General features: G+C 47.8%; 1 protein-coding gene across 1 annotated transcript in view; it reads right to left on the reverse strand.

Moving 5' to 3' along the window:
* Nucleotides 1-22,032, reverse strand: part of GCLC (glutamate-cysteine ligase catalytic subunit) — a 188,987-nt gene that overhangs the window by 115,022 nt on the left and 51,933 nt on the right. Inside the window, 1 exon segment of the mRNA XM_030198967.1 lies at nt 13,239-13,352. Within this exon segment, the coding sequence (XP_030054827.1) occupies nt 13,239-13,352 (114 nt within the window).

Genomic DNA, 22,032 nt, shown 5'->3' on the forward strand with positions numbered 1-22,032 from the left:
ATTACTCCAACAGGAGGCGCTATTTAGTAGAATGAACCTGACTTTAAAAGAGACTCAGGCCAACTTCAGCTCTCATGCCAAGGCTTGTTGCTTGAATAGGTCCTCAAGCCTATGTGCAGTGAAAAGGCCATTGCTAAACACAGTAAAGGCTGTATCAGAATGAAAACACTTCAACAACTTGTTTACAAAAGTTGTGCTTTCATAGTCAGAACAACTCTGCTCCTGTCCCAGTATTTTGTGTTCCCTAAAACACCGGAAATCCCCAACTTGTTCTAGACTGTAAGGCTCGTCTTACTCAAGAATAGCATATAATTCATCTCTGCACAAACATTATGTTATCTGAAGTTACCATGTGAGCTGCTTTCAGTGAAACAGATGATAGCCCAGATCCAAGCTGGCTGCATCATGAAGACATCTGAAGCTTGTTAAACCTGGCCCTGTTATCTGATCCTGCCTGTCTGACCGTCCCTACTGCAGCTCCTGTATCCTCCTGAGAGATTCAACAGCTCCTTACCCGCCTCTACCTCCAGTGTCCATAAGGGTGGAGAGCTCTGTATCAAGTCAGGTTGTAACCGTTTATTTTTCTTATACTGCATGAGAGTTGAGTCCTTCTCAGTTCAGGACTAGGGTATAGAGTGTGTGTTATCTTCACTTTACTGTGACAGGTACATACAAACTCACTGCTTTATCATCATTTTGGGTAATTTAACATCAGTACATTCTCAGAGTTGCACTATTTTCTCTGCTGCCAATATAATAAATTAGCTTTTATATTTATAATATCTGAGCCTATTCTTTTCAGTGTGTTTTTCTGGGCTGTAATGAAGTTGGGTCTGTAGTTGCAGGAACATTTATTACACCTAATCTAACCAGAGTGCTACCTTTTCATAATTTTGCCATTATGTGAGTCCCCTAATTGCCTGTCCTCTACTTGAGGTGAGGTAATGTAGCTTCAGCCCTACAACCTAATCTAGAATTTCTATCAAAAGGTGGTCGTCAAATCATCCAGACAAGTTTCTTTATGCAGCATATCCAAATGGTTATAACAGACTTAAAAATCATTATTTTGTATCCATTTCCTCTCTTGTACACCAGAACATTTTTGAAACAAGTAAAAAAAAAACTCACTAAGCCCATACTGCCTTTGAACAGTATGCCTTTGAAATAAATGTAGTAAGTGTCTTGGCCTTAATCCGACTGATGTATTTCCCTTGCAACTGCAAACTTATTTCCTTGAACTTTGCAAATAGATCTGAGAAATAAACGAGGTCATTCCTGACCTCTTAGGTTCTCTTAGCAAAGCATGTTTTGTCATCAAAAAAGGGTATAAAAGCAGCTCACATAGTTGCTCTCTGAAAGCCATCACACTTCTGCACGGAGGAGCAAACGTTTAAAATTGTCAACATTTGACATAGCTTTCAGAATAATTTATCATTGAGAGAATGAGCTTTGATTTTATTAACTGCAGTAATAATGTAGTGCAATGATTTATGCAGCCGATCACTCAGACTTTTTGCAACCAAATGTCTATGAATCACACAATAAATGGTAAAAACATTTGGTATTGCGTTTTTCAAATACAGCCACAGTAAAGGCCCATCATTGATGGAGCTCCACAGTTGCTACTGTGAGTATATTAGTAAGTTGGAATTTCCTTGTCCTTGAATTGCTGAACAGAAAATGACTCTTCCCCTTTTATATCCGTTATTAGTTGCCTTCCAAATAACATTTCAAGATAAATTTCCATCTTTTATGAAGTGCACATAACTGAGAAGAAAGGATTCATTGCCTGGCAGTGTTGATTCGTCCAGCTGTAATACAAATTCTGTTTTTAGTATACTGCACAATGTGTTCCACATTTTCAGCCACTTTATCTATGTGTCTTTGAACTGAATTGTTGTTCAAAACTGTCTTGATTTTATCATGTGGTGGCTTATGTAAATCAGTACTCAGAACCCTCAGTAACTGCTGAAGGATTAGTTCTTCACCAATTCTATGTGGTTTTTCAGACCTGGCAATCAATGAAATGCTGTACGATGCACACAAACCATCAGTATTTTGCCTTGTCTGCATGTTTCTTAATCAAATGCTTATTTAATCTTTACGGTTTCATTGCCTTTTCACACATTAAGCACAGTGGTAGCCAACTGTTCAAATAAATCCATATTTTAAATATTCTACGCTGTACTGTCTGCATTTCTTCTTCGATCTTCCATTATTACTTTTTTCAGCTAAACAATGAAAAATAAAGAACATCTGAATATAACTAAATTCAACTGCAACTGGTGAATGTTTGATAATTTGAGTCTGTTCTTATAATTTTATTTATTATTACATTTATATCCCACATTTTTCCCACTGAATGCAGGCTCAAAGTGGCTTACATAAACTGTAGAGGCTACAGTGCAATAAGAACAATTATACAAATTGAGAATGAGATATAAAATAACAAAAGGCAAAAAAGGCAAGTGATAGTAACAGGTAATTATTGTCTTTGGATCTTAATTTATAGTATAAGTTAATTCGGGTATAATGATGATGTAAGCAGGTAAATAGTGCTACAGGCAGGCTTTTTCGCTAAGCTAAGAACATAAGAATAGCATACTGGGTCTGATCAATTGTCCATCTAACCCAGTATACTGCTTCTAACAGTGGCCAATCCAGGTGACAAGTACCTGACAGAAACCTAGTTAGTAGCAACACTCCATGCTACCAATCCCGGGGCAAACAGTGGCTTCCCCCATGCCCATCTCAATCCTGGGGCAAGCAGGGCTTCCCCCATGTCCATCAATACTAGACTATGGACTTTCCTTCTAAATGGCAAGGCACTATTTAGAGTACTGGGGATGGGACGACTTCCCTATGAAGAAAGACTAAGGAGGCTAGGGCTTTTCAGCTTGGAGAAGAGACGGCTGAGGGGAGACATGATAGAGGTATATAAAATAATGAGTGGAGTGGAACAGGTGGATGTGAAGCGTCTGTTTAGGCTTTCCAAAAATACTAGGACTAGGGGGCATGAGATGAAACTACAGTGTAGTAAATTTAAAACAAATCAGAGAAAACCTTTCTTCACCCAATGCACAATTAAACTCTGGAATTCGTTGCCGGAGAAAGTGGTGAAGGCGGTTAGCTTGGCAGAGTTTAAAAAGGGGTTAGATGGTTTCCTAAAGGACAAGTCCATAAACCACTACTAAATGGACTTGGGAAAAATCCACAATTCCAGGCATAACATGTATAGAATGTTTGTGCCTTTGACCTGGATTGGCCACTGTCGTGGACAGGATGCTGGGCTCGATGGTCTCTTGGTCTTTTCCCAGTGTGGCATTACTTATGTACTGTGTACAATTCTGGAGACCGCACCTAAGAAAAGAAACAGGATGGAGTCAGTCCACAGGGCAGCTACAAAATTGGTCAGTGGTCTCTGTCGTAAAGCTTATGGGGGACAGACAAGGTTCTAAGTATGTATATACATTGAAAGAAAGGAGGGAGAGAGAATTAAATACCTCTGTGGCATTTGTGTACAGGAGGTAAGACTCTTTCAAATGAAGAAAAACTGAATTCAGAGGACATAGGATAAAGTTAAGAGGTTATAGACTCAGGAGTAATACTTTTACCACAGAAAGGGTGGTGGATTTGTGGAATCGCATCCCGGTGGAAGTAGTAGACACTAGGACCATTTCTGAATTTAAGAAAGTATGGGACAGGCAAGTCGGATCTCTTAGTGAAGGAAAAATTAGTTCTTACCTATTTTTCTTTCCTTTACATAGCAACAGATCAAGCCAGGACTTGTAGGTTGAGCCTGTCTGCCAGCAGGTGGAGAGAGAGGGCACTAATTTCACCGCCCCTAAGAGCCATTGCACAGTAAAAGCCCCTCAGTATACCAACAGCAAAGTAGTTCAAGACAGAACAGAGGCCAATGAAAAGGTCTCCTTCCTCTGGATCAAGGAAATTGAAGGGCAAGAAGCCCAAAATGGGTGCAATCACTGAAGCAGTCCCAGGAACATCATAGAGCAATCTGCACTCCCAAGAGAAACAAAGGAAAGCAACTACCAAGGGAGTTGATACTAAAAGAAAGGAAATTAGCAGGTAAGAACTAATTTCACCTTCCTTAGAGTAGCACAGATCAATCCAGGAATTGTGGGATGTACCAAAACGGTCCTCAAATAGTGTGGGCTGTCGAGAGCCCTGCATAGAGCACGGCTGCACCAAAAGGAAGCAGAAGCCCGTGTTGCAACGTTCAGCCTGTAATGCTTAGAGAAGGTGGATGCATTAGACCAGGTGGCTGGCAGACAGATTTCCTCCAAGGAAACAACCCAAGATTCCACAAAGGAGGTAGCCATTCTCCAAACTGAGTGATCATGAAGAGCTGGAGGGAGCAACTTGCCCGAAAGCAGATAAGTGGACAAAATGGCTTTAACCCAGTGAGAAATCATAGCCTTAGAGACAGCCAAATCTATTCACGGACCGGCAAAGAAAACAAAGATGATCAGAGCGCCAGAAGTTGTTCGTCACCTCCAAATACCAGAGAACATGACAAACATCCAAGAGCCACTTAGGAAACTTGGAACCACAATCCTCCTGCCAAACAAGCCACCAGGGAGAACAGGAGTTGAAGAACTGTCCACCAAATCAGACAAGGCAGGTCCCAATTCCAATCCAGCATTCAGGTGTGAAGGAGAACATGTGTGTGTAACTCCAAAATGGCTGCCCCCACCGTGCTAGACGATGAAGCGGCTTGCGAAGGCAGAGGGGAAATGCCCATGTGACTCTCCATCCAGACTGAAGTTGTGATGGCTCATGGCCCGTCCCCATCAGCACCAGACTACCACCTCAGCAGAGGCAAGCATTTGGGACGCTGCCCTGAGGGAAATTTGCATGTCGAGCAGCACTTCACTGCTTCCAACGGCGCCACCATCCTCAGCGTGGGAAGAACAGATGTACTCACCGAGCACCCTGCTTCAACAGCAGCCACACAGATCCCTCCTGCTATGCCGGCTGACAGCAGAAGCTCCTGTCTGCACTCTCTAAGAAGCGTGTGCTGCAGTTTATTTTTTTTTTTTTGAGGCACAGGAAGTCCACCAGCAAGAACCGGGAGCAGCCAGGATGGGGGTGTGGGGAAGGAGGAACAGATAGCAGCCGGGGGGGGGGGGGGGTGCTGGCACCACTAGGTATTCCCAGACAGACTCCACTGAACTGACAACCAGGGCCCTGATGCAGGAGAAGCACCCCAAAAGAAGGAAATGTGGGGAAACACTTCACCTGCTGGAGATGGAAAATACTGAGAGGCTCTCACTGTGCACTGGCTCTTAGGGGCTGTGAAATTCAGTGCCCTGCATCTCCACCTGCTGGCAGATGGACTCAACCAAGTCCTGGATTGGTCTGTGCTACGCTAAGGAAAGGAGATAGTAGACTGGATGGGCCATTTGGCTCTTATCTGCCATCATGTTTCTATGAACTTATCTAAATCTTTTTTAAAACCTAGATATGCTAACTGCTGTTACAACATCCTCCGGAAGCGAGTTCCAGAGCTTAACTATTCTTGAGCAAAAAAAATTTCTCTTGATTGTTTTAAAAGTGTTTCCATGTAATTTCATTGAGTGTTCCCGGAACTTTGTACTTTTTGAAAAAGTGAAAAATCGATTCACTTCCACATGTTCTACAACACTCAGGATTTTATAGACCTCAGTCATATCCCCCCCTCAACAATATCTTTTCCAAGAGACTCTTCAGCCTTTCCTCATATGAGAAGAGTTCCATCACCTTTATCATTTTGGTTGATCTTCTTTGAACCTTTTCTAATTCCACCATATCTGAGATATGGTGACCAGAACTGAACTCAATATTCAAGGTGAGGTCGCAGCATAGAGCGATATAGAGGCATAATAATCTAGGTCTTACTTTGCATCCCTTTCCTAATAATTCTTGGCATCCTGTTTGCTTTTTTTGGCCGCTGCCGCACACTGGGCAGAAGATTTCAGCGTATTGTCTACAATGACACCTACATCTTTTTCTTGAGTGCTAGGGTGGATCCTAGCATCAGGTAGCTATGATTCAAATTATTCTTTCCAATATGCATCACTTTAGATTTGTCACATGCGATGGTGCAAACCTATGTTCATATGCATAAGTAGTTAAATAGTGTACAGGTGGGCCTGTTCACCAAGCTACCAAGTTGATACAATGGTAAATAGGGATACTCTTACTTTTTAATTGTTCACACAAGTATATTGTGCATATCATTCCAGTACTTCCCTAGGACAGTACAGCTCCCCCACCTTGTTTTTCAATGCCTTTAGACTAGTCCAATGCCCCTCCAGGGAGGTATTGCCCATTTTGGGAATCGCTGTTCTATGAGATTTTGATAACCCCTGACAAAGGATTCAGCCAAAGATTGGACAATTTTTTTTCAATAAACCTGGGTCTTCATCAAATCTTTTGTCTAGTGTCTTCTTATTCCTTTTGACTCTCTCCTGCTTGTGCAGTTACCCACTTCATGCACCAATGATGTTGGTGGATAAAGGTTCAGCATCTCTACCTCCATCTGCTAGCAGAAAAAGGGACATCATCTACTGGTATGGATTGGTCTAGTAGAGCTAAGGAAGAGGAAGTTGGTTATCTAAATGTCTATGGCACTGTACCAGGAATTAAACTTGACCAGCTAGTGTGGTCTCATGGTTCTGATCCACATTTTTTAATACAGTTTTTGCTTCCACCAACTGAGAAACAGAACTGTCCCACTTTCCAAGATAAAATGTTTCATTTTTATGCCATTTCAATTTCATGTTATGACCTTTGATTCAGAACTGAACATGCTTACTGCTTATGCACTTTTAATGCCTGAACGTCTCCTTCCTCTTCTAGGGTAAAAGCGAATGCTACATACCTGTAGAAGGTATTCTCCGAGGACAGCAGGCTGATTGTTCTCACTGATGGGTGACGTCCACGGCAGCCCCTCCAATCGGAAACTTTACTAGCAAAGTCCTTTGCTAGCCCTCGCGCGCCCGCGCGCACCGCGCATGCGCGGCCGTCTTCCCGCCCGAAACCGGCTCGAGCCGGCCAGTCCAGTATGTAGCAAGACAATACACTTCAAGGGAAGACACAACTCCAAAGGGGAGGCGGGCGGGTTTTGTGAGAACAATCAGCCTGCTGTCCTCGGAGAATACCTTCTACAGGTATGTAGCATTCGCTTTCTCCGAGGACAAGCAGGCTGCTTGTTCTCACTGATGGGGTATCCCTAGCCCCCAGGCTCACTCAAAACAAACATTGGTCAATTGGGCCTCGCAACGGCGAGGACATAACTGAGATTGACCTAAAAATTTACCAACTAACTGAGAGTGTAGCCTGGAACAGAACAAACAGGGCCCTCGGGGGGTGGAGTTGGATCCTAAAGCCCAAACAGGTTCTGAAGAACTGACTGCCCGAACCGACTGTCGCGTCGGGTATCCTGCTGCAGGCAGTAATGAGATGTGAATGTGTGGACAGATGACCACGTCGCAGCTTTGCAAATTTCTTCAATGGAGGCTGACTTCAAGTGGGCTACCGACGCAGCCATGGCTCTAACATTATGAGCCGTGACATGACCCTCAAGAGCCAGCCCCGCCTGGGCGTAAGTGAAGGAAATGCAATCTGCTAGCCAATTGGATATGGTGCGTTTCCCTACAGCCACTCCCCTCCTATTGGGGTCAAAAGAAACAAACAATTGGGCGGACTGTCTGGTGGGCTGTGTCCGCTCCAGGTAGAAGGCCACTGCTCTCTTGCAGTCCAATGTGTGCAGCTGACGTTCAGCAGGGCAGGAATGAGGACGGGGAAAGAATGTTGGCAAGACAATTGACTGGTTTCAGATGGAACTCCGACACGACCTTTGGCAGAAACTTAGGGTGAGTGCGGAGGACTACTCTGTTGTGATGAAATTTGGTGTAAGGGGCCTGGGCTACCAGGGCCTGAAGCTCACTGACTCTACGAGCCGAAGTAACTGCCACCAAGAAAATGACCTTCCAGGTCAAGTACTTCGGATGGCAGGAATTCAGTGGCTCAAAAGGAGGTTTCATCAGCTGGGTGAGAACGACATTGAGATCCCATGACACTGTAGGAGGCTTGACAGGGGGCTTTGACAAAAGCAAACCTCTCATGAAGCGAACAACTAAAGGCTGTCCTGAGATCGGCTTACCTTCCACTTGGTAAAGGTATGCACTGATTGCACTAAGGTGAACCCTTACGGAGTTGGTCTTCAGACCAGACTCAGACAAGTGCAGAAGGTATTCAAGCAGGGTCTGTGTAGGACAAGAGCGAGGATCTAGGGCCTTGCTGTCACACCAGACGGCAAACCTCCTCCAATGAAAGAAGTAACTTCTCTTAGTGGAGTCTTTCCTGGAAGCAAGCAAGATGCGGGAGACACCCTCTGGCAGACCCAAAGAGGCAAAGTCTACGCCCTCAACATCCAGGCCGTGAGAGCCAGGGACTGGAGGTTGGGATGCAGAAGAGCCCCTTCGTCCTGCGTGATGAGGGTCGGAAAAACACTCCAATCTCCACGGTTCTTCGGAGGATAACTCCAGAAGAAGAGGGAACCAGATCTGACGCGGCCAAAAGGGAGCAATCAGAATCATGGTGCCTCGGTCTTGCTTGAGTTTCAACAAAGTCTTCCCACCAGAGGAATGGGAGGATAAGCATACAGCAGACCTTCCCCCCCAATCCAGGAGGAAGGCATCCGACGCCAGTCTGCCGTGGGCCTGAAGCCTGGAACAGAACTGAGGGACCTTGTGGTTCACTTGAGATGCGAAGAGATCCACCAGGGGGGTGCCCCACGCCTGAAGATCTGTCGCACCACACGGGAATTGAGCGACCACTCGTGAGGTTGCATAATCCTGCTCAACCTGTCGGCCAGACTGTTGTTTTACGCCTGCCAGATATGTGGCTTGGAGCACCATGCCCTGACGGCGAGCCCAGAGCCACATGCTGACGGCTTCCTGACACAGGGGGCGAGATCCGGTGCCCCCCTGCTTGTTGACATAGTACATGGCAACCTGATTGTCTGTCTGAATTGGATAATTTGGTGGGACAGCCGATCTCTGAAAGCCTTCAGAGCGTTCCAGATCGCTCGCAACCCAGAAGATGATCTGTAGATCGCGTTCTTGGAGGGACCAACTTCCTTGGGTGTGAAGCCCATCGACATGAGCTCCCCATCCCAGGAGAGACGCATCCGTGGTCAGCACTTTTTGTGGCTGAGGAATTTGGAAGGGACGTCCCAGAGTCAAATTGGAGCAAATCGTCCACCAAAACAGGGATTCGAGAAAACTCGTGGACAGGTGGATCACGTCCTCTAGACCCCCAGCGGCCTGATACCACTGGGAGGCTAGGGTCCATTGAGCAGATCTCATGTGAAGGCGGGCCATGGGAGTCACATGACTGTGGAGGCCATGTGGCCCAGCAATCTCAACATCTGCCGAGCTGTGATCTGCTGGGACGCTCGCACCCCGCGAGACGATGGACAACAAGTGTTGGCTCTCGTCTCTGGGGATAGGCGCGAGCCGTCCGAGAATCCAGCAGGGCTCCGATGAATTCGAGTTTCTGCACTGGGAGAAGATGGGACTTTGGTAATTTATCACAAACCCAGTAGCTCCAGGAGGCGAATAGTCATCTGCATGGACTGCAGGGCTCCTGCCTCGGATGTGTTCTTTCACCAGCCAATCGTCGAGATATGGGAACACGTGCACCCCCAGCCTGCGAAGCGCCGCTGCTACCACAGCTAGGCACTTTGTGAACACCCTGGGTGCAGAGGCGAGCCCAAAGGGTAGCACACAGTACTGGAAGTGGCGTGTGCCCAGCTGAAATCGCAGATACTGTCTGTGAGCTGGCAGTATCGGGATGTGCGTATAGGCATCCTTCAAGTCCAGAGAGCATAGCCAATCGTTTTGCTGAATCATGGGGAGAAGGGTTTGCCCAGGGAAAGCATCCTGAACTTTTCTTTTACGAGATACTTGTTCAGGGCCCTTAGGTCTAGGATGGGACGCATCCCCCTGTTTTCTTTTCCACAAGGACAGTACCTGGAATAGAATCCCAGCCCTTCTTGCCCGGATGGCACGGGCTCGACCGCATTGGCGCTGAGAAGGGCGGAGAGTTCCTCTGCAAGTACCTGCTTGTGCTGGAAGCTGTAAGACTGAGCTCCCGGTGGACAATTTGGAGGTTTGAGGCCAAATTGAGGGTGTATCCTTGCCGGACTATTTGGAGAACCCACTGATCGGAGGTTATGAGAGGCCACCTTTGGTGAAAAGCTTTCAACCTCCCCCCGACTGGCAGGTCGCCCGGCACTGACACTTGGATGTCGGCTATGCTCTGCTGGAGCCAGTCAAAAGCTCGCCCTTGCTTTGCTGGGGAGCCGCGGGGCCTTGCTGAGGCGCACGCTGCTGACGAGAGCGAGCGCGCTGGGGCTTAGCCTGGGCCGCAGGCTGTCGGGAAGGAGGATTGTACCTACGCTTGCCAGAAGTATAGGGAACAGTCTTCCTTCCCCCGAAAAATCGTCTACCTGTAGAGGTAGAAGCTGAAGGCTGCCGGCGGGCGAATTTGTCGAATGCGGTGTCCCGCTGGTGGAGAGACTCTACCACCTGTTCGACTTTTTCGCCAAAAATGTTATCCGCACGGCAAGGCGAGTCCGCAATCCGCTGCTGGATTCTATTCTCCAGGTCGGCGGCACGCAGCCATGAGAGCCTGCGCATCACCACACCTTGAGCAGCGGCCCGGACGCAACATCAAAAGTGTCATAAACTCCTCTGGCCAGGAATTTTCTGCACGCCTTCAGCTGCCTGACCACCTCCTGAAAAGGCTTGGCTTGCTCAGGGGGAAGAGCATCAACCAAGCCCGCCAACTGCCGCACATTGTTCCGCATGTGGATGCTCGTGTAGAGCTGGTAAGACTGGATCTTGGACACGAGCATAGAGGAATGGTAGGCCTTCCTCCCAAAGGAGTCTAAGGTTCTAGAGTCTTTGCCCGGGGGCGCCGAAGCATGCTCTCTAGAACTCTTAGCCTTCTTTAGGGCCAGATCCACAACTCCAGAGTCGTGAGGCAACTGGGTGCGCATCAGCTCTGGGTCCCCATGGATCCGGTACTGGGACCGATCTTCTTGGGGATGTGGGGATTAGTAGAGGTTTCGTCCAGTTCGCAAGCAATGTCTTTTTTAGGACATGATGCAAGGGAACAGTGGACGCTTCCTTAGGTGGAGAAGGATAGTCCAGGAGCTCAAACATTTCAGCCCTGGGCTCGTCCTCCACAACCACCGGGAAGGGGATGGCCGTAGACATCTCCCGGACAAAGGAAGCAAAGACAGACTCTCAGGAGGAGAAAGCTGTCTTTCAGGAGAGGGAGTGGGATCAGAAGGAAGACCCTCAGACTCCTCGTCAGAGAAATATCTGGGATCTTCTTCTTCTTCCCACGAGGCCTCACCCTCGGTGTCAGACACAAGTTCACGGACCTGCGTCTGCAGCCGGGCCCGGCTCGACTCCGTGGAGCCACGTCCACGATGGGGGCGTCGAGAGGTAGACTCCCTCGCCCGCATCGGCGAAGCTCCCTCCGCCGACGTAGTCGGGGAGCCCTCCTGGGAGGTGGCCGCAGTCGGCACCGCACGCGGTACCGACGTCGGGGACCTCACCCCGGGCGATGGGCCAGCCGGCGCCACGCTCGACGGTACCGGAGGCGCAAGCACCGCCGGTACCGGAGGGGTAGGGCGCAACAGCTCCCCCAGAATCTCTGGGAGAACGGCCCGGAGGCTCTCGTTCAGAGCGGCTGCAGAGAAAGGCATGGAGGTCGATGCAGGCGTCGACGTCAGTACCTGTTCCGGGCGTGGAGGCTGTTCCGGGCTGTCCAGAAGCGTGAGCGCATCGACCACCTCCTGAACAGAGGGTGAGCGGTCCGCTCGGTGCCGATGCCCGCTGGGTGCCGACTCCCTCGGCGACCCAGAGCTCTCGGTGCCGACGCGGGAGGGGACCGGTGTCGATGCTCTTCGACTTCTTCCGAAGCATGTCACCGGAGCTCCCCGGCACCGACGAGGAGGACGTCGAATCCACCCGTCGCTTCCTCGGGGCCGAGACGACGAGGGTCGATCTCGGGGGGGCTGTACCGCAGGAGCCCTCAGGGTAGGAGGAGACCCACCCGAGGGCTCACCGCCACCAGCAGGGGAATGGACAGCCCTCAACCTGCACTCCACCCGATGCACCACCGTCCGACGACATCAGCAGACGAGGTCTGGTACCACCGACGCGATGAAGCTATCCGATGTCTCGGCGCCGATGCAGAGGCCCGATGCCTCGATGCACTCGATGCAAGGGCGGCCGAGGAAGATGTCTGGACGCTGACGACGTCGATGCACTCGAAGATCCCGGTGCCGATGCCGACGAAGAGCCCGAGAACAACACGTTCCACTGGGCTAGTCTCGCTACCTGAGTCCGCCTTTGAAGCAGGGAACACAGACTGCAGTTTCTGAGGGCGGTGCTCGGCCCCCAGACACTGAAGACACGACGAGTGTCGATCAGTGAGCGAGATAACCCGGGCGCACTGGGTGCACTTCTTGAAGCCGCTGGAAGGCTTCGATGTCATGGGCGGAAAAATCACGCTGGCGAAATCAAACAGCCGAAATGGCGAAAATTGAAGCACCAAAATTTAGAGGGAGAAAAATCTCGACCGAGGCCAAAAAGAGGCCTACCCCGACGACGAAAGAAACTTACGCGGGCAAAAAGCTGGAAGTCGGGAGGATTGACACGAAACCCGGTGGAGGGTTTCCGGAGCACTTCCCGACTTTAGAAAAGCTTTTCCGAAGAGAAAAAACACGCTCAAAAAACAATTTGGACGCGCGAGGTCAACTTTCCGGGGCCCGACACGGCGAAACACGACCGTACCGAGTGCGGACAAAAGAAGATGGCCGGCTCGAGCCGGTTTCGGGCGGGAAGACGGCCGCGCATGCGCGGTGCGCGCGGGGCGCTAGCAAAGGACTTTGCTAGTAAAGTTTCCGATTGGAGGGGCTGCCGTGGACGTCACCATCAGTGAGACAAGCAGCCTGCTTGTCCTCGGAGAATACATATTACAAAGTAATATAAATCTTATTATAATATAACAAAACTGGAAACACAATCTATGCAAACATATGCAGATAAAATAATACAATGAATTATACAACTCTTAAAAAAACTGACCTAGACAAGTTCACCCAACATTTATACTATGCCTAGAACTCTAAAAACATAAGATATACTTACCTAAACCTAGGATGTCTATTTATTGCTTCATCTGGAAAAAATAGAGATTTTGAAGCACCTTTCTCTACTGGTGTGGGCAGATATTCAGGGAGTGTGAATCCTGGGCATCCTAACCTGCAGAAACATTAAGAAAAAAAGTATAGGAGCTGCTATAACTTTTGAACTGAGTCATTCTGAATGTAAATTATGGGCTTATATCTTTAGAAACAAGTAGAAATGGTATATAGATCATGGTTGATGGAATTTTTCCAAATCCTGTGTTGTCTGTGCCTCTCCACCCTGAAGGTGGAGGAGGACTGGGCAATGTTAATGGAGCGGTACCCAGAGTGTTATTTTCTAAAGGTTGTTTCATTTTATATATCATCAAAACACAAAAATGTCACTGCCAGTGGTGTTGGGGGGGGGGGGGGGGGGGGTGGGGGAAGCACACTGGTGTATTAACACTAGCTCTTTGAGCAGGGACCGTCCTTCTATGTCTAAATTGTACAGCGCTGCGTAACCCTAGTAGCGCTTTAGAAATGCTAGTTAGTAGTAGTAGTAGTAATTTTACAACAAGCAAGCATGTAGTTTGAACTGGCAATCCCCCCCCCCTCAATTCTTCACCAACCAATGCCAATGTTATCATGCAGGGAGGAGAACTACTAAACATTTCTAGAGTGCTACTAGGGTTATGCAGCGCTGTACAGATTAACAAAAAGGACAGTCCCTGCTCCAAGGAGCTTACAATCTAAAGGACGAAATGTCAAGTTGGGGTAGTCTAGATTTCCTGAATAGAGGTATGGTGGTTAGGTGCCGAAGGCGACATTGAAGAGGTGGGCTTTGAGCAAGGCTTTGAAGATGGGCAGGGAGGGGGGCCTGGCGTATGGGCTCAGGGAGTTTATTCCAGGCATGGGGTGAGGTGAGACAGAAAGGGCGCAGCCTGGAGTTGGCGGTGGTGGAGAAGGGTACTGAAAGGAGGGATTTGTCTTGAGAACGGAGGTTACGGGTAGGAATGTAAGGGAGATGAGGGTACAGAGGTAGGGAGGGGCTGTAGATCGAGTGCATTTGTAAGTTAAAAGGAGAAGCTTAAACTGTATGCGGTACCTGATCGGAAGCCAGTGAAGTGACTTGAGGAGAGGGGTGATATGAGTGTACCGGTCCAGGCGGAAGATAAGACGTGTAGCAGAGTTCAGAACGGACTGAAGGGGGGATAGATGGCAAAGTGGGAGGTCAGTGAAGAGTAGGTTGCAGTAGTCAAGGCGAGAGGTAATGAGAGAGTGGATGAGAGTTCGGGGTGGTGTGCTCAGAGAGGAAATGGCAAATTTTGCTGATGTTATAGAGGAAGAAGCGACAGGTCTTGGCTATCTGCTGGATATGCACAGAGAAGGCGAGGGAGGAGTCGAAGATGACTCCGAGGTTGCGGGCAGATGAGACGGGAACGATGAGGGTGTTATCAACAGAGATAGAGAATGGAGGGAGAGGAGAAGTAGATTTGGGAGGGAAGACAATAAACTCAGTCTTGGCCATGTTCAGTTTCAAGTGGCGGTTGGACATCCAGGCTGCAATGTCAGCTAAGCAGGCCAATACTTTAGCCTGGGTTTCTGCAGTGATGTCTGGTGTGGAGAGATAAAGCTGGGTGTCATCAGCATAAAGATAATATTGGAACCCATGAGAGGAGATTAGGAAGCCCAGGGAGGAGGTGTAGATTGAGAAAAGAAGGGGTCCAAGGACAGATCCCTGAGGAAGTCCAACAGAGAGCGGGATGGGGGTGGAGGAAGAACCATGAGAATGTACTCTGAAGGTACGGTGGGAGAGATAAGAGGAGAACCAGGAGAGGACAGAGCCCTGGAACCCAAATGAGGACAGTGTGGCGAGAAGTAAGTTGTGATTGACAGTGTCAAAAGCGGCGGATAGATCGAGGAGGATAAGGATGGAGTAGTGACCTTTGGATTTGGCAAGGAACAGGTCATTGCAGACTTTAGATAGTGCCGTTTCCGTCTAGTGTAGGGGGCGAAAGCCGGATTGAAGCGGATCGAGGATGGCATGAGTGGAGAGAAAATCAAGACAACGGCTGTGAACGGCGCGTTCAGGTATCTTGGAGAGGAAGGATAGGAGGGAAATGGGGCGGTAGTTGGAGGGACAGGTAGGGTCAAGTGATGGTTTTTTGAGGAGTGGTGTGACCACAGCATGCTTGAAGGTGTCAGGGACAGTTGCAGTGGAGAGAGAGAGGTTGAGGATATGACAGATGGGGGGGGGGGGGGGGGGGGGTGACAGGAGTGATGGTGTTAAGTAAGTTGGTGGGGATGGGGTCAGAGGAACAGGTGGTGCATTTCGAGGAAGAGAGAAGATAGGCGGTTTCCTCTTCGGTGATATCAGGAAAAGAGGAGAAGCAGGCCTGGGTTGGATGGTTGAGGGAGTGGGTTATAGGGTGGAGAGGAGGAGAAGATGGTTTGGTGGTGAATTCGAGGTTGATTTTCTGCACTTTGTCACGAAAGTAGTTAGCCAGTGATTGAGGAGAGAGTGAGGGGGGGGGGGGGGTAGGAGCGGAGGGCACTTTGAGGAGGGAGTTAAGGGTGGCGAAGATATGACGGGGGTTAGAACTGAGGGAGTTAGTCAATTGGGTGTAATAGTCCTGTTTGGCGAGGAACAGGGAGGACTGGAAGGCAGATAGCATGAATTTGTAATGAATGAAGTCAGCATGGGTGCGAGATTTCCTCCAGAGGCGTTCAGCCGATCGGGCGCAGGAGCGAAGGTATCGGGTGCAAGGGGTCAGCCAGGGCTGGGGATTAGTACGCCTTGTGGGACGGGAAATGGACGGTGCAAGGGCGTCGAGAGCAGAGGAGAGGGTGGCATTGTAAGTGGAGACAGCCTTGTTGACAGACTCGGAGGCCATGATGGAAGGGAGGAGATCAGAGATACTAGAGGATAAGGTGGGAGGATCAACAGCCTGGAGATTCCTAGAAGTAGTGGTTAGTGTCGGGCGGGACTGAGGGGGAGGGTGATGAAGTGTGAAGGTGATCAGGTGATGGTCAGAGAGAGGAAGAGCTGAGGTGCAGAAATTAGAGGGTGAGCAGGTAGAAGAGAGGACGAGGTCAAGACAGTGGCCAGATTGGTGAGTAGGGGTGGTGGAGCTCAGTTGGAGGTTGAAGGAGAAGTTTTCTGGACACCCCTAGCAAAAATCTCCATGTGCTGGTCTCTCTACCATTCCCTATAGCTGCTTGGGAGGGGAAAGGCTAAGAAGCAGGAATTAGCAAGCAATTCTTTGCCAAATGACATGAAATCTGGTGGTGGTGGTGGGGGAGGGGGGGAGATAATGCTAAACTCATCCCTGAGGGGAAGAAAGTGTGTAAATATGTCTACATCACTTCTCCACCCCATATCTCAGGGTGCCCATAACTGGTAAATTCCCAGGTATGTCCTGGGGCCTGCGCATTGCAATTTATGGGTACCAGCAGCTGCTGAAACAAAGCCACTACTACGTGAAGGAGATGGGTACTCTGAAGATGCCACCAATACTACTGTTGGAGGAGTTTGGGGTCCATCCGTACTAAATGCACTGCTGAAAAAGGGACTGAGGCGAGTGCTTTGACTTGGGAATAGCAAGTGTTAAAATCAATTAATTGGGGGTGGAGGGGGACACAGGGTGTAGGGAGGATCCTGAGCATGAGAGCCTACAGGTATACACAGAGAATTACTGAGCAATAGGATTCACAGTCCCTAAATGTTTAGGATCTAACCAGTGCTATTGGATATATGTATAAAAGAGAAAGACATAAAACAGCTGCAGACTAAAGGACTGGGGAAAAGTGTGAAAGCTACAGGGGTAGGTGCAGACGCAGAACACCTTTTAGTTTAGGGGTGCCCAAGCTAGTCCCCCAACTCCATCTCCCCTCCCATGGCGTCCAACATCTCTCAACCCCCCCCCCACCCCGTAGTGTTCAGCATTTTATTTCTCTTTTCTTCCCCTCCCCTGCGAGGTGATTTCCATCCATTTCTATCCCTGCCCCCATGGTCTCCAGCATCTGTCCCCTCCAAAACATGACGTTCAGAGGAGGTGGGAGCAGGCAGGCCTTCAGCAGGCCCAGATACGCTAGATCCTACATTGGTTGGCCACAATGCTTCTGCAGATAGAAACATCACCACCATCCTGGGGGAAGTAGGTAAGGCAGTCAAGGTATTGCAGGGGAGGGGAGAGGAGGAAGAAGAGAGATGCTGCAGATCACAGGGAAGGGGAGGAAAGAAAGTCAACACCTTATAGGGGAAGATGGTAAGGAAAATTTGGGTGTGCTATGAGACCTGTGGCTCCCACTGTTTGACACCTATGGGAGGGAGAGATTAAGACACAGATTAGGGTAAACCAGCTGTAAAGTAATTAGAGACTGATTGCTAACAGGCCGAATAGTAATTAGAAAGTAATTAGAGACTGATTGCTAACAGGCCGAATAGTTGATTCAGCTGGGGTTTTGTCCCACTGAGAAGACAGAAATGCATTTTTAATTTACGTTATCAACTGCCTTACTAAAGCACTAGATCACCCAACATGGTGTACTCAAGTATAAAAATATGAATACTGATTTTCTCACTGTTTGCCTCAAAAGAAAGCAAGAACTACTGCATCCTAAATAGAATAGGGAAGGTGTGATGGGGGATGAAGAATGAAACAAGGACTGAATCAGTCTGGTTAAATGATGTGGCAACCTTAAACATTGAGACTTTGACAAATTCTAGATTTTTCTATGTATGATTTTATAATTTCAGGCAGGGTTACTGACAAGGTGGGTAAGACAGCTAACTGACCAGTGCACAGATGGGTTTCATTTTTTTTTGGGGGGGGGGGGCCCATTAGTACTTCATGCTGTCACTGCTGCTATAACACCACAACTTCTTTAAGTACTAACCCCCCCCCTGACAAACACATTGGCAGCTGAACTTCAGAGGGGACCCAATCTCTTAGGGCAGTGTTTCCAAACTTCAAATACTCCCCTAAGTCAAACCAATTTCCACCAAGTACCCTCAAGCTCTAACGATAAAACAGATATTCTAACCAGAAAATAGAAAATGTATTTTCTATCTTTGTCATCTGGTCATTTTATTTGTTGAATTACGTTGATCCTTTATCTTTCCTTTGTCTTCTCTTTACTCTTGGCAGGGTCTCCTGTCCATTTGACATTTCTTCTCTCCCCCTAGAGCATCTCCTGTTTCCCCACCATCCATCAGCCCCTCTCTCCCCCCCACCCTCTGTTCTGACCAGCCAGATCTTCTGTCTCTCTCCCTCCACCATTCAGCATTGCCAGAGAATGTGGTAAAAGCAGTTAGCTTAATGGGGTTTAAAAAAAAGGTTTGGATAGCTTCCTAAAAGAAAAGTCCATAAGCCATTATTAAGATGGGACTGGAGAAAAATCCACTGCTTATTTCTAGGATAAGCAACAAAATGTGATGTACTGTTTTGGGATCTTGCCAGGTAATTGTAACCTGAATAGGCCACTGTTGGAAAATAGGATGCTGGGCTTGATGGACCATCAGTAGGCCCCAGTATGGAACACTTATGTACAAGTTCAACTGAAATTTCCTTTCTGGAAATAATGATTAAAAAGAACCTATGGCCTTTCCACTACAGTATACAAGAAACCCACAGACAAAAGTTACCTTTACTAACTTTCACAATAGGAGTATGAAGAGCAATCTTCCTTATAAGTCAGTTCCTAAGATTGCACTGTTTATGTTCAAGCATGCAGGATTTTGAGGATCAATCAAGATCCATGTCAGAACTTTTTTTTTTTTTTTTTTACAAAGGGGTTACCCTGAAAGAAGTATAGCTCAGAGTTTAAATAAGGCTACAGCTCAATGCTGCGAGACATTAAGTGGAAGACAGACCCCAAGTAAACTGGACATAATTTGTACTTTAAAATTTTCACAGTAACTGAAACACCTAGTGGCTCAAGTTACTATGGAACTTTGTAAGTCTAAGTACTTTGAAAATATGCCTCCACATTCAAGTTGTGGCTCTTGTTCAGTTTGTTGCCACTCCATCACTTTGTCCCAATTTGTACATCCAATTACAAAAAAGGTCTAAGTTCTCAATCAATCATTCTACCAATGTTATTTATATGTGTCTCTGAAATGTACTTTATGTCGGAAAAACAAAGAGAATGACTAAATCTCGATTAACTGAACACAGGAATTATATTTCCAGAATTGTTACCTCTACACCGCTTGTAAATCACTGGCTTAAAAGTAATTATATTATCTCCAATTTGTATTTTTTTGGTATTTAAACATCTCCAACCCAGACGGCACAGCAGCGATTTGGATTCAACGTTATTAAAAGAAGAACAAGAATAATTTATGAATTGAACACTGGTTTGAACTAAGAATTGGCTCTTCAACCTTTTCTTTAGTAAATTTCTTTTCCATCCTTCTGGTTGTATGCTATTTATCTTCTACTAGTTTTGAGTGTGTGTATGTGTGTGTGTGTGTGTGTGGGGGGGGGGGGGGGGGGGGGTTATGATATATTTGCTTTTGAGGATTACACTACTTTTTAATTTATTATTTTTTATCAATATATAATCAAGATACCCATCTAACCATCTCACAGTGTGGTTCTGTTTCTGCAATTTTGTGTGTTTCATGAATTTTCAAAGTTTTTTTGTACAAGCACGGCCATGCATAGGTTTTTTTTCCCACCAAAATTTTGTTTTAGCCCACCTCATTAGTTTAGTTTATTTAAATATTTGTTTTTCTAGACGTATTAAGCTTGTATCATTCCTCGATCATTCTACGACTCACCATAGTGGAGCCACGGAGACCACAGACCCTGAGGCAGGTGATCGAAACGCTGGCCACAGTAGGTCATGGTCAGAACCGAAGGTGACGGAAAGACCTGTGACTCGTACAGAAAGCACGAAAGCACTAAATGGTGAACGCGAAGAGATCGAGCAATGATACAAGCTAAGTCTATCTATAAGAATCATTAAGATTGCACGCTTGTTATCTATTTACAATTAAAAAAATATTTAAAGCTATTAAGTTAGAGGTTTTTGGCCAATGATGAAACAGTCCAGCCCCCGAAGCCATAATTGAGCTGGGGGCTTCTCGAGGCCTTTTCCTATGTCAATACCAGCATAGTTCATGCCAAGATTGATCTATCCGACATTTATGTACTAGATTTTCCTAATTGTCTAGATATTGACACTTCGTGAATATACATTTGTGCTCAATGATGATGCACGTCAGCTCTTACACAGTTTAAATGACCACTCACTATAACGTCCAATATACGAGAGAGAGAGAGAGAGAGAGAGAATGAATGTGTGTGTGTCTGTGTGAGTGAGAGTGTAGTGTGTCCCTTGTGCACCAATTATGCTCTCTCCCCTGCATTCATCCATATGCAGCAAATGTCCTCTGTGCCCTGCCCCCTTCATCCATCCATGTACAGCATCTCTCCCCTGCCCCTCCATCCATCGTGGTGCAATTCTCCTGTCCCTTGCCCTCCCCCCCTACATGTGCATCAACTCTGCATTCTCCCCTGGCCACTCCTCCATCCACCCATATCCAGGGCCCCCTCCCTCCATCTCTCTCCCCTCTGAGTTCCAGGCCCCCTCCCTACCTCTCTCTCTCTGTGTGCCCTCCGAGTTCCACGCCCCCCCTTCTCTCTCTCTGCCCTCCAAGCACGACCTGTCCTCCGGCAGCCCCTCGCCTTCGTAAGTGCTGGCTGTATTTAAACATGCTTACCTTGGGGTGCGGCATCCACAGTGAAGGTGAGCGGCGCTTCACACTGCCCTTCGCATGTGTCTCAGCTCTGCCTCTGGTCCCACCCTCATTTCCTGTTTCCGGAAGGGCGGGACCACAGGCAGAGCTGAGACACATGCGAAGGGCAGTGTAAAGTGCCGCTCGCCTTCACTTTGGATGCCGCACCCCAAGGTAAGCATTTTTAAAATACAGCCAGCACTTAGGAAGGCGAGGGGCTGCCGGAGGACAGGTCGTGCTTGGAGGGCAGAAAGAGAGAGGGAGGGAGGCGCAGGGGCTGGCAACTATACAGAGTTCCCTCGACGTTGCATACCTTTGCCTGGCAACTCTGCAGCGTTCCCTTCATGCTGGTGACATCGCGTTTCTTTGCCTAGCAACTCTGCAGTGTTCCCTTCCCTCTCACTGTTCCGCCCTCGACGTCATCATGTTTTGAAGCGAGGGTGGGACAGAGAGAGATGGTTACAGAGTTACAAAACCTTCACTGCAGTCTGCCACAGAGTCAGCTTCAGAACATTGGAGGTGCAAATTATTTTAGTAGATAACAGGAGTTTGAACTGTATGCGGAAATGGATAGGAAGCCAGAGAAGTGACTTGAGGAGAGGGCTAATATGAACATAACGACACTGGTGGAATATTAGTCGTGCAGCAGAATTTTGAACAGATTGAAGAGGAGAGGGCTAAGTGGGAGACCTGTGAGAAGCAAGTTGCAATAGACTAAACGAGAGGTGATAAACAGAGTGGATGAGGGTTCTGGTAGTGTGCTCAGAAAGAAAAGGGCAAATTTTGCTGATATTATAGAGAAAGAAACGACAGGTTTTAGCAGTCTGTGAATTTGTGCAGAGAAGGAGAGGGAGGAGTCGAAGATGACCCCAAGGTTATGAGCTGATGAGACAGGAAGGATGAGTGTGTTATCCACAGAAATAGAGAATGGGGAGGAGGAGAGGTTGGTTTAGGGGGAAAGATGAGAAGCTCAGTCTTGGTCATGTTTAGTTTCAGATGGAGCTGAGACATCCAGGCAGCAATGTCAGACAGGCAGGCTGATACTTTGGCCTGGATCTCGGCTGAGATT

The sequence above is a fragment of the Microcaecilia unicolor genome, chromosome 3 (genome assembly GCF_901765095.1).
Source record: "Microcaecilia unicolor chromosome 3, aMicUni1.1, whole genome shotgun sequence".
NCBI classification, from domain to species: Eukaryota; Metazoa; Chordata; class Amphibia; order Gymnophiona; family Siphonopidae; genus Microcaecilia; species Microcaecilia unicolor.